Raw genomic sequence first — 17,924 nt, 5'->3', positions numbered from 1 at the left:
CCAACCTCATTTGGCGGTGAAGCTCTGGTGGGCTCGTCGGCATCCAGTGGCTCTCCGTCTGCTGCCACATAGACCTCGGACTCATTGGAATGAGTTGCTGTAATGTCCGTATCAGTATCTTTGACCATGTGTGGGGGTTCCCCCTTAGAGGGGTCAAGTCCCTATGCGGAGGCGGTGGGGGTGTCTTTGACGCCTTAGCCAGGTGGATCCTTAGAGTTACATTTTTGCTTGGACGGGTCCTCTGAGGCCAAGCCGGACTGTGAGCTGGAGCTGTCATAGGTGTAGCAGGCAGCCTCTGCTGTATCTCTGAAAGCAGCGTGTGCAGAGTCGTGAGGATGTTCAATGACATGTCCCTGGCTGCTGGCTGAAGGATGGAGGGAACAGTCGGCAACGGATCCAGTTCGAGGCACCTTCTTGGGCTAGATGGCGATTTGGGTTCACCCCATGGAGATCCCTTTTTCGCAGAGAAGATCCACGATGAAAGTTGTCCTTCACCGACAAGGGATCCCTGCTACCGGTAGGCGACCTACAGTCGAACGAAGGAACAAAAATTGGTCCAAAAAACACTATATTTTGTTGAAAATACTTGAAATATCAAAAAGGCTCTAAAATAAAGAAGAGAGGACTCCCAACACTGAAACGTGGGGGAAAAATGTGAAGGGGTGGAGATTAGAGAGATGACTGTCATTGGATGGGCGCAGTATGACCCAAAGGACATTGATTGGTTTAGAGGGGAAATGCAGTTTTGAATCTCAAGCAAAACTGCTTTTTTCTTTACCGGGGATTCTCAGCCTAACTGCAGGGAATACTCATGAGCATGTGAATCCATGCCAGACCCCATGCTGCAGAAAAGAGGCCATCACTGAAGAATCAACATTAAACATGACATTCTTTACAAATGACCCCATTTGCCCACAGTGCTAAAGACACGCATGCAAAGCAGAGCCCTGTACATTTTCTTTAATGACACTTGGTGTTTTTATACCTTGGTTCGAGACGCTCCTTGACCTTGGCAATTGACCGAACGTAGGGTGCAATCTGTTTGGTAATGGTCGTCAGGTAGCTGTTCTCCTGTTTCAGCTGTTGAAGATCATGTAGCTGTGCTGCATACAAGAAGGAAGCATGATTAGTCAAGGTCTATTCACTACTTATTTTTTTTTTATAATATGGGACTAACTATTTATGGGTCAGTGTGGGTGAATGTTTTTGTTTGCTTGCAGGACAGTAAGATTCAAATTGTTTTTGGTGGTTGGGTCATTCTGTGATCATTCTTCCTTCTAGATATGAGGGTAGTTTATGATTCATAGTCTTTGTAGTAAATACATACAGTCCTACCATTATAGAGGAAGTGGTGTCCATTGTCTCATTTGTGGACATGATCCCACAGAGTCCAAAAGGCTATTATCACATGACAACTGAAGCATAAATATGTTTTCCTTGATTTACTTGAACCTAGGCTATTGGCACTAGGATAACAACACACTTATCAGAGCGGAAATGTTATGCTGGAAGAGGGTAAATGATGCTTCATGCATTCAAGGTTGCTTGTCCTGCTGATTCAGGACTGCTTGACTGCTGTGCTTGGGTCCTCGCTCTCCCTCTGGCTTTTCAGTCCAGGGGAGTTGTCTCAACAGAGAAACCTACTATTGGTTGTTATTTAATCCCCATTTCCTGATGTTAAGGTAAACAGGTGGCTGAACCCTTCTTCAGAGCTCTTGTCAGACATTCCAACTCACAGAAATGTTAAACACTCGTGGTCTTGGCAATGTTGTGAGGTTCTGATCGGCACTATATTCCAAACGCGGCTGGTAAAGGAATTTCATTCTGCTACTGTATCCCTATAATAAATCTGTCTTCCAATATCATTTTCCTTTCACTTGAGCCATACCCATTGCCGGATCTCCAATATTATTCTGCTTCAAAGCCTGCAGATGCTCTGCCGAGTGAAGACACCATCCCTTGGTTTCATTCATTTGACACTTATTTTCGCCCCCCTTTCTCTTGTTGAAACCACTGTGGAAGTATTACAACTCAAAAGCAGCAGGGATACATGTGAGACTGGTACCTGAGAGGCTATTACTTTTTCATGTTGACTTATCTCTTTGAATGAATCCTCATGGCTGATCCAACTTCCATAGAGTGTGTTTACTTTTACAGACACAAATTATCTTCATGGTGAATGACCTATCTGAAATCTTTTATAATACATTGAAAACTTGGATTAGTCTTTGCCACAGCACATTTATCATTAGGCAGAGAACAAATACACATATGATTTGTTGATTATTATATATCAATCTTAGTCTTGCTGATTCAAATGTTCAAAGCGTGGTGGATTTCATCATCATGATCTGTATTACATGGCTTTGGAGATAGATCGGGATATAATAGAGTCTAGGATTTGGAAAAGTACTTTAGGCCTGCCGGTTTGTACTCCAATTGTTAGTTTGCGCTATGAACTAGGTCTTTCATCACTTAGATCATGGCTTGAATGGAAGTGGATGACTCTGTACAGACTAATCTTAGATCCTCCAAAGAATTCCTTATTTGAGGAAATTGCTATAGAGTACCAATTAGGGAACAATGTTTTCCTATGTAGATTGGGGCAAAAATGTTTAGAACTCCTATCTGGCTGTGACTGTGATGCAGAAATCCTCTTACAGAACCCTTTGAAAGTGAAAGAAAAAATTAAATTGATCGATTGGATAGACACCATCAATGATATGCGAAAAACAAAAAGATCAGCTTCCCTGTCACTATTAGATAAACGCCTTTCAACTGTGCCGGCTTACTTAAAGAAGTACCCAAATCCTCGGTTTAGATCTACTTTCTTGAGGTTTCGTTTAAATTTAATTCCTACCTTAGAGTTGTTAGCTATTAGAGATAAGGAAGGCGTGATTGTACCGATTTGTGATAGGTGCCCTAGTAGTGATCTCCAGACTACCAAGCATTTGTTATCTAGTTGCTCTGGGACCTGGAACATTAGGGCCGGTCTCTTTAATAGATTTGTTTATGATAAGTCTTATATTAATTCCGAGGAGTTTTGGGCAAGACTATCTTCTGGAAATGAGTCGCCCTTATCAATTGAGGTTGTAAGGTGTTTAAGGGAACTGAATTTAGTTTTAGACTGAATTGTTAATGGTGATCTGTATTCCTGTTTATTTTTCTTTTGTCTTGTCTTTTTATTCAAGATGTTTTGCTGTTTTATATTTAGAGTATGTAAATTTTTGTTGGTTTGCATATTGTTTTATTTCTCGTCGAAATGTGTTAAAAGTCAAATTGACTATTGCACAATAAATTAATTAAAAAAAATAAAAAAAGTATTACATGGCTATACATTCATAGCCTTTTCTCATTGTCATGATCTAGGTGTATAGCCTTGATAACTAATACGCGTGTTAGTTAGGCAATAAGCCCCAACCCTGGGGGGCAATAAGGCGTCGGATAATGCCCCCGGTGACCATAGTTACAGAGTGCATTCTCTCTTCTTTATTGTGCAGCTAGCGTTTTGATTCTGCTGATCACTCAAGTAGAAAGTATAAGTGTCATGGGATTCCCCTGCTTATTATGGTTATAGTGCTCATGTGTTCATATCTCAGCGGACTGTTGATAAAATCAAGCTAACCAGATCCTTAACGTTGGCATCAGAGAAAAAACGTTCTCTTCACCTTATGAAGTACATATGTTTTGGGTTATTCACACAGAATGTCCAGTGCAGTTATTTCTGGTACACAGTGATAAAAGAGTGATAAGGTTCCAAGAGTACAGTTTCCAGAAGGGCTTCTGTCAAATACAGTCATGAATAAAGTCAGAGTTGCTATTTTAACATTGAAGAGAATGGTTTGAAGAGTCTATCAGTTATGTGTGAAGACATCATTCCGTTAGCATGTTAATTCTTTGAAGTTCTGTAAGACAGTACATGCAGAGCAAACTGCTTCTTTGCACAGATTGTGTTGACTTTGTTAACCTGATAGGTTCATGCGACAATATAGGGATTCAGAAAGGCTAAGTACACTGTTAGAGGTGTATTACAACCATGATATGTGACTGTGCATGTCCACACCATATATTATCATTATATGGGATGCAGCATTTTCACAAATTTGGAATATCAGTATCCTGCACCTAAAGCTATCAGAATGTATTGGACGTATTCCTTTTATATTATGCTATGTCAGTAAAGCATCATAACAGCTATTTCCTCTGAGCTTGGTTCATCTGTGATTGCACATGTGCATCGCTGGGGTGGGGGGCATCCTTCACTCTAAATTCACAGCTGTTAATGCACCGTTATATCTGCAGATACGTATGTACCCCATTGACGTATTTTAACCATAAATACACGTTTTGTGAAAAGTGGATTGAGGCATGCTATGGTGTTGTATTTCTAAATATCACAAGCCAAAAATGTTAATAAAAGCCACAACATGTAAAAACGCATCTAGGGCTATATAAGCAAAGATGTGATATTAATGCACACCATACGGCAATACCTTCATAAATTTCCTGTTCATTTGCCACCCTTTGATATGTTTCTTCCCAGATCTGGAAACGAAAACAAGTCACTAATCAATGACTGGCATAAAGTAGTGGAAGACAGAGTTCAATGCTGAGGGATCCACACCATTTAGCAGGTACACACATTGGGAGAGCTTCTATTGCCCCCCTGGATGGCACATGCTGATGAAACACAGGTCTATGAGTTATCCCACTACAAGCCACAAGGACCACTAAAGTCTCTGTCGATGGGCCTGACAGTTGCAGCCAACTGTCAGAAGGCAAATTAATAGGTGATCAATGCTGACCAGGTCATCAGGACAATTAGACGTATGTTGTCCACCATCTGATTCCAAACAGGCAGGTGTATAACTTAACATGATTCAAAGGAGGCAAGCAACTTAAGTTCTGACTCATAGACCTTGCACACATGCTGCACTCTAGCATGTGCGAGAACTGACTTCCCGTGCAGAAAGTACTGTCCTGGAAAACTTCATGAACTGAAGAGCACTGTGCAGCTACGGAAAGAGCCAACGGCATTTGTTTCTACACAAGTTGTGGACTGCAACTCCCATCAACCCTAGCCACCCTAGTCAATGATGAGGAATAAGGGGAGTAATAGTCCATAAGATTTGGAAAGTAGCAAGTTGTGGATTCATGAGCTACTGGATGTGCCCACATCATAGCATCTGAGATAAACTGTCACCCCCATTTTCTGTGGTTGATGGTGCACCAAGGACTCACAGAGGGCCCTCATTTTACACAATATATGCAGGCCTGTAGAAGTTTTTCCCAAACCTCCTTCCAAACTCCTTAGTCCAACTCCTTTTGTGAGAATGTTTTCATAATTCCTTTCTTCATTGAAGATCTATGTTTTCCTGTGTGGTTCTATGTGGTACAGTGCACCCCTTCACAAAAGGTGTTGATCAAGATGTTGGGCTCATATTGATCAAGATGTTGGGCTCAAGCAGCACTCACCCTTCTGCTTGTCTACTAGGGCAAACCAGGAGGAAGCAAAGAGCGGCATACATTGCAAAGCAGTTTGCACATTTTAGAATCCTTGGAAATCCCTATCGCTGTAATTCCTTGCATTTCCCAAAGTAAGTTAATGAAGCTTTGGGGAAGCAATGCAAGCAGCAACATTTTAGGACATGCCATCTTCAGTGCCTAAAGTAAGGACTAAAACTTTCCTAAAAATGTTTTAGAAAATGCGTTCTGGTGATTGGGCTTTGTAACACCAGAACAAGAGTAGGCCTGAAATACATAAACATTCCAAATAGATAATGCATTTAAAAATGGGTTCACAGTAATAGTTGTCATGTCTCTAAATGTTTCTTTAACACAGAATGAATATCTGCATCCTCTGAGTCAAGAAACATTAGACCATGTTTAGATAAATAAAATGTACAATGTCAGCCGTGCATCGGACTGAATGCAGCCAATACTGTTCGGCAGAGATGCACACATCTTTATGGGTAAAATTCGTTAAAAATTGCAGGTTCAAATGTAATGCAAATTATACTGCATTTCACATTTATTTAGTAAAAGGATCATGGTACAATGTGTGGTAATCCTATGCCCACCCATTTTATTGCACACCGACCACCTCTAAAAGAGCGCCTTCTCTGGTTAAGACTTTAAATATATTGGACATATCAGGAGTTCTCATCACAACATTCTGCGGCCCCTACTGGATATTTCATTCGGTCTCCAGCTTTATCTACATTGGGCTGTGTGTGGTCTGCTTTGCTCCGAGGGCATTCTAATTACTTGCCTGTGTGTTTAGAGTTCAATGCAGCGAGTCTTTACCTCTTCAAAGGCTGTTCGCATCATTTCCACTGATGAATACTCGGAAGCGATCTGCACATCCACCTGCAGGGACTTCTGCAAGATTTCGCTCATAATGTCGGTTTTGATGAGGGAATGGTGTTTGGTCAAGTCACGGTGCAGCTCCTGGACCTGGTCCTTTAGGTTCTGAATCTCTATCTGTAGGGTCTGCAAGAAAAACACACAACATGGTAAACAGACCTTGTTTTTGGGAGAATTGCAAAGCTTGTGGGTGCTCAGGATCATTCAGTTTGACTGTCTGGGCCTAATTACAAGTGTGGCCGTCCTGAAACAAGGGTGCTTGTAAACTTACCGCCACCCTTGTTTCTGGACCATTACAATACAAGTCTGCCTGCCGGGGCCGCTGCGCTCGACAGGTCTGGCGCTGCTGCGCCCAGCAGACCCGGTAGGCAGATTCCAGCGCTTACGTCTCCCCTCTCCCATAGCATCCTTTTTGACTCTATGGGAATGAGGAGTTACAAAATCCGGCACCTGACTTCCTGCCCCGCCGGGACTTATAATATCCTGGTGGCACCGGGAAGTCAGGTGCCGGATTCAGTGTTACGGGGTTGGTGGCAACCCGCCGGTCGCACCCGCACAAATTGCTTGCTGGCTATGCATTGCCTCATCAACCCACTGAAAAGTGAAAGACTCTAGCAGGGTTTTCAGAATGACCAAACAAACATTCAAATAATCTGTGGCAATGAGGATATCTTTTATTGGGCCAATGCAATCAATACAATGACCGTGAAGACATATATCCTTTCTATACTTTCAAGACCTCAGAGAGCCCATCCTCATAAATTAACTTTCTTCTGTAGCGGGGTCCTCTGAGGATCCAATAGCTGAATGTTTATATGCTTACCAGCATCCTACATTTATTGCAACAATGCAAGGAATCTCCTCACTTGAGCTCTTCCGCGAAGTCTCACTTCTACAGACATCTTTTTTATAATTTTTTTATTTTTATTGTTTAAAGGACAGACAGAACTCGAGAGCAATGGAGCGTGTGGGGCCAGCATTTGGGCTGCCATCTTTTAACAGTAGCGCAGTACTGTGAGGTCTGTGCATTGGTATGTGCATCCATTGGAATTAGTCCTTGGTGATGTGTTGCTGAAAGAGCTGTGTTTTGAGAGATTTGTGAAATTGGAGAATTGTTGGGGAATTCTGAGCTGCCACCGGGATCGAGTTCCATAGGGTCGGTGCATGCATAACAAGAGAAGGATTGTTTGCCGGTCCTCTCTTTGCAGATGAGTTGTGATTCAAGTCGGTTGGCCGATTTGCTGCATGAGTAGCCTGTGCCACCATATATGTGGAGCTTGGCTGCCAGGTACGCCGGTGTGCTACTCGTGACTGCTTTGGGGTTGCTTGTGTTTCCGTGCAGAGGGGACCTGACGTACCAGTTCAGACAGGACTGCTCCCATTGGTGGCAGTACCTGGCTGATTTGTATTTGGCTAGACCCCTTTTGCAATGGCACAGATGGCCTAAAAACAGTGGTGTGGTAGGTTGCCCAGAGCAATGCCAGTGACTCAGATTAATTCAAAACCTTGCACCCATCACTTTTTTGGTTTTGCTTTGTAGACAATATCTTGGCTTGGAGTTGAAGCCAATGTAGTTCACATAGGATGGGGGTATTTTGATCAAATTTCCGTGCTACTGCAATAAAACCTGTTGCAGCGTGGTGAACTGCTTTTAGGGGAGCCAACTCAGTAGCTGGGAGCCCTGTCAGGAGTGCATTTCCCCCATCGATGTGCAAGGCCACAAGGACCTGCACCAGAGTCCGGAAGTCCTGTGGCGGAATGGAGGGTTTGATTTTTCGAAGGGTAGAGATTCTGAGCCAGACTATTTGGGGCTTCTTGGCTATGTGTTTCTGGAAGGGCAGGCTGCTGTCAATTGTCTAGCCTACGGAGTTTGCTGGGTCTGAGAGTTGTGGATCAAATCCTTCTAAGTGCATATCATTGAGCGATTGCTGGACAAGTTGTTTTATAGCGGGCACACCGATGAGGACGAATCAGTATTGGATGGGTTCAATTTGAGGTAGGCAGTCGACATCCAGGACTGGATGATGGCTAGGTAATCACAGAGACAAATGAAGTCCTGCGCATTATTTACTGTTATGTACAAATGTGTATCGTCTGCGTATTGGTGAATGGCTATCTTGGGATCTTTGAGAAGAATGCCCAAAGGCTCCATGCAAAGGTTGAAAAGGATTGGTGAGAGGATGGAGCCTTGGGGAACTCTGCAGGAGACCTGGAGTCGGTGAGTCGATGAGAACGGAACACGTTCATTTGAACAGCCTGGTGTCTGCCTAAGAGGTAGGAAGTAAACCAATTCAGGAAAGTGCCAGAGAATCCTATCCTGTCAGCAAGGAGGAAGAGAAGGATGCAGTGGTTGACGGTGTCAAATGGAGGTGAGACATCAAGGAGGTCGTGAAGGCCCGTATCTATGATTTGGAGGACATGGACATGAATGGTGGCTGTCTGGATGCTACACTTGGGGTGTAACCTTTACTGATAGTCATTTAGGAGGTGGAGTTGCTTGATTCTGGCGAATAGTCCAGTAGCCTTTGTAAACTTAACTCCCCTCGATTTTCTTATCCTCCTGTGAGCTATCCATGACAGAACATGCTTACTCACTCTTTCTCTCTCTGCCTCCCTCTCTCTCTCACACATGGCTGAGGACTTTGCTCGCTACTTGTCGGCAAAAATCTCTAAAATCTGTGACATCCTCACTGACTTAACGTCTGTTTCTTTCTCTCCCCTTCTTTCCCACGTAACGAACAAGACGACCCCATGCTAACTAGCCACATGACTACCCATCTTTACTTAAATGTACATAATATGAAAACATGTGTCATGGACTTATGGTGAAACAATATTAATGTTTCATTTTAAAGCTTACTGAGAAATGTTGAACGTTTACTTTAAAGGTGGAAAAATAAATACATACGTATTAAATTATCTTTTTGACAAACCTCAATAATAATATTTGAATAATACCTTGGTATGCATTACCTTAAGAGTGTGCTGAGGTTCATCTACTGTGTGTACAAAACATATTGCTGTTGTTGTTGCTAAGAGGATCTTTCGCAGATGGCCCATTGCTTACCTGAACCAGTTTTAAATCAATTTAATTAACTTTGTTTTGAGTAATTAATATGTGCAGTCAAACAAATAAAATGTTCTCGCTCTGCTTATCCAGCTTGCAGCTGCCATGCACATGGATGACCAACCTTGTATAGGTTTGATCCAGTGGATGTGGGAGGCCTGCATTAATAAAATTAAAACACCTGAATCATGGACTCTATTAGGAGACAGCTAATCATGTACTAGCAAACAGAATCATATACTTGAGCACAACTTCAAAAGAAGCCTGGACCAAGGGGAGGGGACACAAACATATAAAAAGAGGCGCAAGGTACACAGAGATGTGGGTGTTTGGAGGAGGAAGCAGTGTGAGTTCAGAGGTGGCTGAAGAAAGGAGAAGTAGGCGGCAGAGGAGAGGTTGTAGGTAGCAGGAAGAGCAGAGACTGTGACAGGCCCACACTAAAGCCCTTGTCTGGCCTTCTCCTCCCTCCATTCACTGTGCTGACCCAGAGGAAACAACAGTGGCCTAATCCCTGCCATGAGGCTTCTGGAGCAGTTCTCACACCTACACGCCGCAAGGTAAGCTCTGATGGGGACTGTGTTCTGGGATGCGCTTTCTGTACTGATATGCAGCTGCAAGTGCTCTGCATGGTTTGTAATTGCCTGATCTCTATTTTGTGCATCGCGGCTGCATTTCACTGCCAAATTTGAGCCAGAGTGTGTGCATTCCTTGCAAAGGCCGGTTGGGCTGTTTGATTCCTGGCCCAAACATGTTTCAAAGATGTCTGTCGCCTGAACCAAGGACCGCAGTGCTGCTCTGTCCTTCATTGAAGTCACTGATTGGGCCAACGTCATATTTCATTTGCCCACTCAAGGAAGCCGGCAGGAGAACACCGGCCCTCTCCAAGGCCCACACTAAGGCCCCTGTCTGGCCTCCCCTCCCTACATTCACTGTGCCGACCCACAGGAAACAACAGTGGCCTTATCTTTGCCATGAGGCTGCTGGAGCAGTTCTCACTCATAAAAGCCTAGATGGGGACTCTGTGCTGGGTGGGATTCGCATTCTGTACGGATATTGAGCTGCAAGCTCTCTGCATGCTTTGTAATTGCCTGATCTCTGTTTTGTGCATCCCGGCAGCATGGCACCGCCACATTTGTGCCAGAGTGTGTGCATTCCTTGCAAATGACAGTTGAGCTGTTTGAATCCTAGCCCAAATGTTTTTCAAAGATGGCCGTCACCTGAAGTGAGGACCGCAGTGCTGTACTGCCCTTCGTCCAAGTCACTCATTGGGCCAATGTCATATTTCATTTGCCCACTCAAGGGAGCCGACAGGCGAATGCCAGCCCCCTCCAAGGCCCATACTAAGGTCCCTGTCTGGAGCTGGAGGGAGCACCCCTCCCTACAGTTAGTCTGCAATGCTCCCAAATGATTCACACAGACTTGGTCTCCTGCACTCTATGACCACGAGCAGACCTTGACTTCAAATTGCCCTAGTGAGCATTATGGATCGAATTGGTCCTCCCACCTTCCTTGGCCACTATGACTGCTCAAATTGTTGCCTGTTACTATTCCTACCTGCCTAATTCTTAACCTCTAATATCTGCACCATCTGTACTTTTTGCATCTTGATGGGCCTCATACTGATTGCTTCTCTGCTGCTTTCCTAATGCCCTGCTTAAAAAATAAAGTACACAAATCATGTAAAACTCTTTTCTATTCTCTGGTGTGCTTCTAACTGTGCATCCACCATGTTGTACTGCTTTTTAGTGCTTTCTGGCTTAATTCGAATTTAGGTGTGCTTCCAACTGTGCATCCACCATTTGGTGGTGCTTTTTAGTGATTTCTGTCTTAATTCGAATTTAGGTGTGCTTCCAACAGTGCATCCACCATTTTGCATTGGTGTTTAGTACTTTCTGGCATAATTCAAATGTAGGTGTGCTTCCAATTGTGTATCCACCATTGTTTACTGCTTTTTAGTGATTTCTGGCACAATTCGAAATTAGGTGTGCTTTCAACTGTGCATCCATCATATTGTATTGCTTTTTAGTGCTTTCTGGCTTAATTCACATTTGCTCTAATGCCATTTCAATAGTTGCTCCCTTCATACTCCAGTTTCGATCATAGTGTGGAACTGGAAAATGCCACCAATAATATTGCTAGTTCGAGTTTTGATCATCGTCAGAGCTCCCTTATGCATTTAGCTGGCCAAAGATGCACTTCCTTGACTGTCAAGCTTGCGCCTCGTGCTGCGGTGCAAGATTGAACGCTACCTCACCATGATCCAAAGTGGTGGTATGAGCCAGAGGAAGGACGGTAGTTAGAGCACTCCACATAAACCTGCGCCACAATCAAATACGTACAACACAGAGGTTGTTTAATCAATGGATAATGTCTAAATCCTGTGAATTTTCATAGCAAAGTGCCCATGGCGCAAGTTTATGTGGAGGGTTCTAACTACTGTCCTTATTTCAGAGATGGGGTCTAGACCTCTGTCCCTCACTTTTGCGACACCTGCCTACACAGGGCGTATAAAATAAGGTCACACAGCAACAAGAAGTTGGTGCAACAACCCCCCTTATTCCGAAATGAGCCAGAGTAATATAGACACATTTGCAAAGAAAATGAAGAAGGCTTTGACATCTGCCCGCATGTCTGAAGATTCAGAGGAGGGCTTCTCATTGAAGGTGGCCTCAATCCCAAATATAGAACAGCTCCCTTGCACCATGCAGCAGGGGTTTTCCTCTGTAACACAAAGCTGGATGATACTGGCTCCAGTATAAGCTCCCTTAAATCGAAGTTGGAGAGGGAAAGTACCTGCATACGGATGCTGAGTTATGGATTTTACATGCTGAAGATGGAGTCACGGAGCTACGCTCCACCATTTCAACTTTGTGTAAAGACCTGAAGGCTGTCCAGGCTAAATTTTAAGACCTCGAATCATGCTGCAGGTGCAATAATGTGCACAATGTTGTTGAGCCTCAGAATGATCGGCACTGCAGTATGGAGGGCTTCATTAGGGAACTCTTTTAGAAGATCCTGGGCACACCTGGTCTATTATGAAATTTTTCAGCGGATCAAGCACATCGGGTGATTATGCCCAAGCCTAAACCTGGACCTCCACCAAGACCTATTATTGCATGCATCCTGATTTACAGAGATAGAGATCTGCTCTTGAAAAATACTAGAGAGAAAGGGGAGCTACGATATGGATCCAGTTGGGTTTTTCTATACCCATATTTCTTCCCACTGGTCCAGAATGAGCACATGACCTTCCTGGGAGTGAAGAAACTACTCTGTGAGCAAAACTAAGTTTCCAGCATAAGGAGAAAGCATGTTCCTTTATAGTGCTGGAGGAGGCCATCAAGGTCATTGAAAATAACATTCTGTTGCCTGATAAGTGACTTAAAAATTTGTTATCATGGTGTCTCCATTTCCTTTCAGACTATGCATTGTAAATTACATTTACAATATTGAAATGTAGACAACTATGCTGCAGTTTTTGCACAAACAGAACCCAATATAATGAGGTGCCTATGCGGGCTTTAGCTAGTGCCCCCTTGTTTGCGAGGGTGCATAGTTCTTTGGTTGTGATTGGGTTATGTTTTGGGGTAAGATCACGTGTGTTGGGAGTGTAGTGAGGGAGACGGGAGACTTAGGGTTGAGAGGGGGGTGTTACAAAATGCTTGTTCCACGAATAACGAGACTGAACTATTGAGATGAGCCATTTACATTTTTGTTTGCAGGATTGTTCCACATTCCACAGGCTCATAGGCAGAGATGGGAGCTACCATACACTCATAAATGAATGGGATTGCAATAACGAGTTGGAGCATAAAGGGATTAAACAACCTAGTCAAGGCACATAAGTTCCTTTCTAATATTGAGAGGCAATAAATAAGGATCGTACTTTTGCAAGAAACACATGCTACTAAGAGATTGCATGAGTCTTTTGCCAGCAATTGGGGCAACCATAGATACTATACGTGCCCTGGTAAAAAGATATGCTCATATTATTCTTTGGTACATGATATGTCCTCACGTACCGACTACTGGATCATGTCTACAGAACGTATGGGATACATAAGGGGATGTTAAATTCTTCCACATACTTTCTCTGATCACTCCCCACTCCTTTTAGATATGGTAATTGGTCAACCAATGTACTTCTCGGGCGGTTTAAACCACTAGTATGTCTAGCATTCGAAAATCCACAACTGGGAACACATATATGTCATTTTTAGCTAATCTGAATTTGGTTCCCACTATAGGAGCACTATGGTAGGCTTTCAAAACTTACGTTCGGTGGATAGCCATGAGTACAGAATATGGAGTGCTCCATAATATTCATAGAGAGCTTAGAGCATCCGAGGGGAAGTTTGAAATTTTTGGAATCAACACATATGCACACATCAGAGGTGTCTATCATAGCAGATATTAAGCTGGAGCTGGACAGGTTCAGTGATCTGACTGACAGAGAGACAAAGTACTTTTCAGTACCAGCAATACACGATATTGAGAGGCTGATAGTCCTGGTAGACCTCTGGCTAGGTTGATATAAAATTAAATGGTGGATGGGGAATACTGAAGTTTAAGAATGACCTGGGCAAACTTTTCTTTGATCAAAAGTCTGTGGGGAAGCATTTCTTAACTATCATAATTTATTGTATGCTTGCCGCCTCGGAAGGTCTGGAGCATAGAACCATGAGTTCTTAAACTCGCTACCGATTTCAAAACTGTCATCTGTGGCAGTGTTGCAGCTTGATGTACTGATCTCATTAGATGACGTTAAGGAGGCCATAGCTACGCTCCCCAATGGGAAACCTCCAGGCACAGATGGACTCTACTCAGGAATTCTACAAGAAGTACAAGCAGGAACTGAGCACTTATCTTCTGCAACTTTGGGAGAAATCCTTGAGGTTAGGAAACCTGCCTGCAACACTTTGGAAAGCAATAATTATACTTATGTTGAAGCCAGGGAAAGGCCCAGATGATCATGGTTCCATCGTCCCATGTCGCTCCTGAATGTTGATACCAAATATTTGCCTGTATCCTCAAAACTCGATTGTTGCTGTTCATGCCACACCTCATACTCCCTGACCAGTCTGTATTCATCCCTGGCTGCTGTACATCGTTAACCCTTAGAAGACTCTTCATTATAATGTCTCAGAGCAACCCAGAGGTACCTGCAGTGGCTGTCGCATTGGATGCCAAGAAGGATATCAATTCTGTAGATTGGGAATTCCTCTTTGATGTACTAGAACACCAAGCTTTTAGTCCTTATGTGATCTTCTCCATGAGACTACTGTACACCGTGGCCAAAGTCAGAGTGAATAACAGCTTTTCACAATTGATCCCAATGGGTAGGGGCTAGGCAGGCAGCCATTCCACTCTCCTCTTTGCTCTGATTATTGAGCTGCTGGCCAATCTTTTGCGACACAGATATATACGAAAGGGAATTAGGTAAAAAAGCAATCCAGAGATTGGCTCACTATAAGGGGACAATGTGTTAATTTTTATAAGAGACCCACGGATCAATTTACGCCCGATAATGTCAGACATGATGGAATTTGGTGAATACTGCAGATTGGTAAACAACTGGTGCAAGTCTGAAGTCTTTCCCCTCACCGACGAGACAAAATGCTTGGTGACTGCACTTAACCATATATGGTCTCCCCAATCGATATCCTACCTGGGGGTCACAGTCTCCAAAGATGATGGCCAGCTATTTCAAATCACATGGGCATGTATTTGCAGGTTCTCAAGGATAAATTCATGAGCTGACCTTGGTTACCTATGTCGTTAATGGGCAGAATTGCATTGTTGGAAATAGTGGTATTACCAAAACTCCTGTATTTCTTCCGAAAGATTCCCATAGTGTTGATTAATGACTTCTTGAAAATCCGGAACACACTGGCCACTCATTTCCTCTGGGATCCTGCGGGGATGCGAATGAAAAGTCAGAATATGACCAAACATTATTGTAAGGGGTCCTGCAGGTCGCTAATTTTGAGTTATGTTTCTTAGTGGCCCAAGTTAGTTCATGTCCTATTGGGCTAGCTACAAACGTGACATTTTACCCACACATGAGAAATGAAAGGAGAGCAGCAAGTCACATGGCACTTGGAGCCTCTTTACTTAGTAAAGAATATAAAGACTCCTGCCCATATAATATTAATAATTTAGTATTTATATAGCGCTTCAAACCCTCAGGTATCTGAGCACTGCTTATTATTACCCACGGTGTGTGGTGCTCATTTATTGACTTCGGAAGGATGAAAGGCTGTGTTTGGCCCTGTCAGGAATCGAACATGCATCAGCAGGCTCGGCACAGATTTCAAAGCGAGCGCTCGCTGTGCTATCGGACCGGTATGACCCATTGGTTGAAACACTTAAAGCTTGGAATGCAATCCTAAATTTCCTGCGGGTTGAACATCCATACAGTTGTAAGGCACCTATATGGGGCATTCTAGATGTTTCAAAGGTGTTAGATGTAGGAATTAGTAGGCCTTGGGCAAGAGGTGGATTAGCATTCCTGGGTGACCTATTTTTGAATGGCTTCTTTTTATCACCTGCAGAATTTTGTGTGAAATTGGGGTCTACGCTAGCAGCATACTACAATAGTAACAGGTGCGATTGTCCACTCTAAATGGCCATCCTTTCCTAATGAATTAAACTCCCCGTGTTATCAATTTATACCTGTATTTTACAAACCAATTCAGTCCATGCTCCAAGGTACATGTGCGGCTGCTTGGAATAAGTGGGCGAGAGAGCTTGGCATGGAGATAGATGACACCTGGCGAGGTGCGTGCACACTCATTAAGATGGTCTCATTCAGTTCCAAATTACATGTAATTCATTTAAAATACTTCATAGATTACACTATACACCCAAGCTGCAACAGCAATTCCACGATAACACAGATGGACATTGTCCTAGATAGAAAGCTGTCGAATCAGGCCACCCTCACATGTTTTGGTTGTGTCCCATTCTTGGTACATACTGGGTGGAAATATATGGGGTATTGTCTTTAATGATAGATATGACTGTGACAATTCACACCATGTGAAGTCTACAAGGAAATGATGACAACATTATCAAAACGTAAATCTCTGAACATAGCCTTTCTTTTAGTGAAGAGAGCAATTTTGTTACGTTGTAAACATTGCAATCTACCGGAAATTAAGTACTTTTTGAGAGATCTAGCATGGGAAAATAATAATGAAGACGTCTATATCTCCCTCCTCCCGGTTATGAACCGCCCATGGGACATCTTGACTTACTACCGTGAATATTTGATAGCACGGAATGTTCCATAAGATATATCATTGGTTAATGCATCAGAAGAAGTGTTGAGCTAAGTAATGCATATATATTGTATTATATCCTGTCCAGGTCAAATTCTGGTGTTTTGTTGCATGTCTGTTCAGAATATTATATATCTATGTGATATTGCAGGAAATTTGTTTGCTTTGTGATATTTTAATGGATAAATCAATTAATTAAAAGACTTTAAAATGAGACTGAACATCATGCGCGACTAGGTGTTACATTTAGCTTGAGGTAGTCGGAGTGTTGCAGTGACAAGGATCAAGGGAGACTGGTCTGGAAACAGGTTTTTTATAAATGTACTGAGAAGGGACAATGATGGCTGATTGAGTTTGAAACAGACTCGTGGGGCCTTAGAAATAACTGACAAGGTTTATGGTGGCCTTAGCAGAGAGATTCTCATGAATAGGGGATCCACCTTCATTTCAAAACACATTGACGGAGATAATGGACATTCTGCAAATCAAAACTCTATAACCCTCTCTTTACAGACAGCAAACATGGCTTAGAGGAACGATTTAAGCAAACACCAAAGAACATCTTACACTGGCATTAACCCTTGCTGTTGGCCATTTTTGTCATTTGGAAGACCCCCATTTGAAAAAACCCAGGCTTTGTTGGATATGCTTAAGAAAGGTTGGGAGGCTCCAGACAATCAAGCCGTAAACACAACCTAGCTTGCACAACTTAACACAGAGCAGATGACTCTAGTCCGAGAACTGGTTCATGAAAACCTGAAAAAAGCACAGGACCAAAAAAAGAAGATATATACCCTAGTAGTCTTTCCTAAGTCAGTGAATACTTTCTAACACAATAGCATGGCCCTTATCTTGTTACAGATTTAATGCATTAAAAACCTGAAAAACAGAGTAGAACAACTGGACCAGAGGAAACCTTTGCAGATGTACCTTTTGAACTAGCTGAAAGAATGGAAAGATGGCAACAAGCCTGCAGTGGTGGCAATGACTAAGACATCAGAGGAACTAAAGGATGAGATCTAGGATACTCAAAACCTCATCCTGGATGATTTTTCTCCCTTGCAAGGGCAAGCTCAAATGATAAAGACAAATCCTGAAGTTCAGCCCATCAGTACCAGCGGGTGTTCTTGCTCAAAACATTATCAAGCCTAATTTCCAACTGCCCAGAGTATAGAAGGGGGCCAAACATTGAAACTGGCGTGGTATTT

The 17,924-nt window shown here is 43.0% G+C and overlaps 1 protein-coding gene across 3 annotated transcripts in view; it reads right to left on the bottom strand.

Annotated features, from left to right (window-relative positions):
• RNF207 (ring finger protein 207) overlaps window positions 1–17,924 on the bottom strand; it is a 1,212,833-nt gene that overhangs the window by 111,402 nt on the left and 1,083,507 nt on the right. For all 3 annotated transcript variants that reach the window (XM_069610286.1, XM_069610287.1, XM_069610288.1), the window contains 3 exons: window positions 6,307–6,492; window positions 4,494–4,545; window positions 986–1,103 (listed from right to left, as the gene is read on the bottom strand). In XM_069610286.1, the coding sequence (XP_069466387.1) occupies window positions 986–1,103; window positions 4,494–4,545; window positions 6,307–6,492 (356 nt within the window). The remainder of the gene's footprint in view (window positions 1–985; window positions 1,104–4,493; window positions 4,546–6,306; window positions 6,493–17,924) is intronic.

This window comes from Ambystoma mexicanum, chromosome 8 (assembly GCF_040938575.1).
Source record: "Ambystoma mexicanum isolate Mex_15411 chromosome 8, UKY_AmexF1_1, whole genome shotgun sequence".
Lineage (NCBI taxonomy): Eukaryota > Metazoa > Chordata > Amphibia > Caudata > Ambystomatidae > Ambystoma > Ambystoma mexicanum.
Note: the sequence above shows the minus strand (reverse complement) of the source record. Positions and strands in the feature narration are given on the sequence as shown.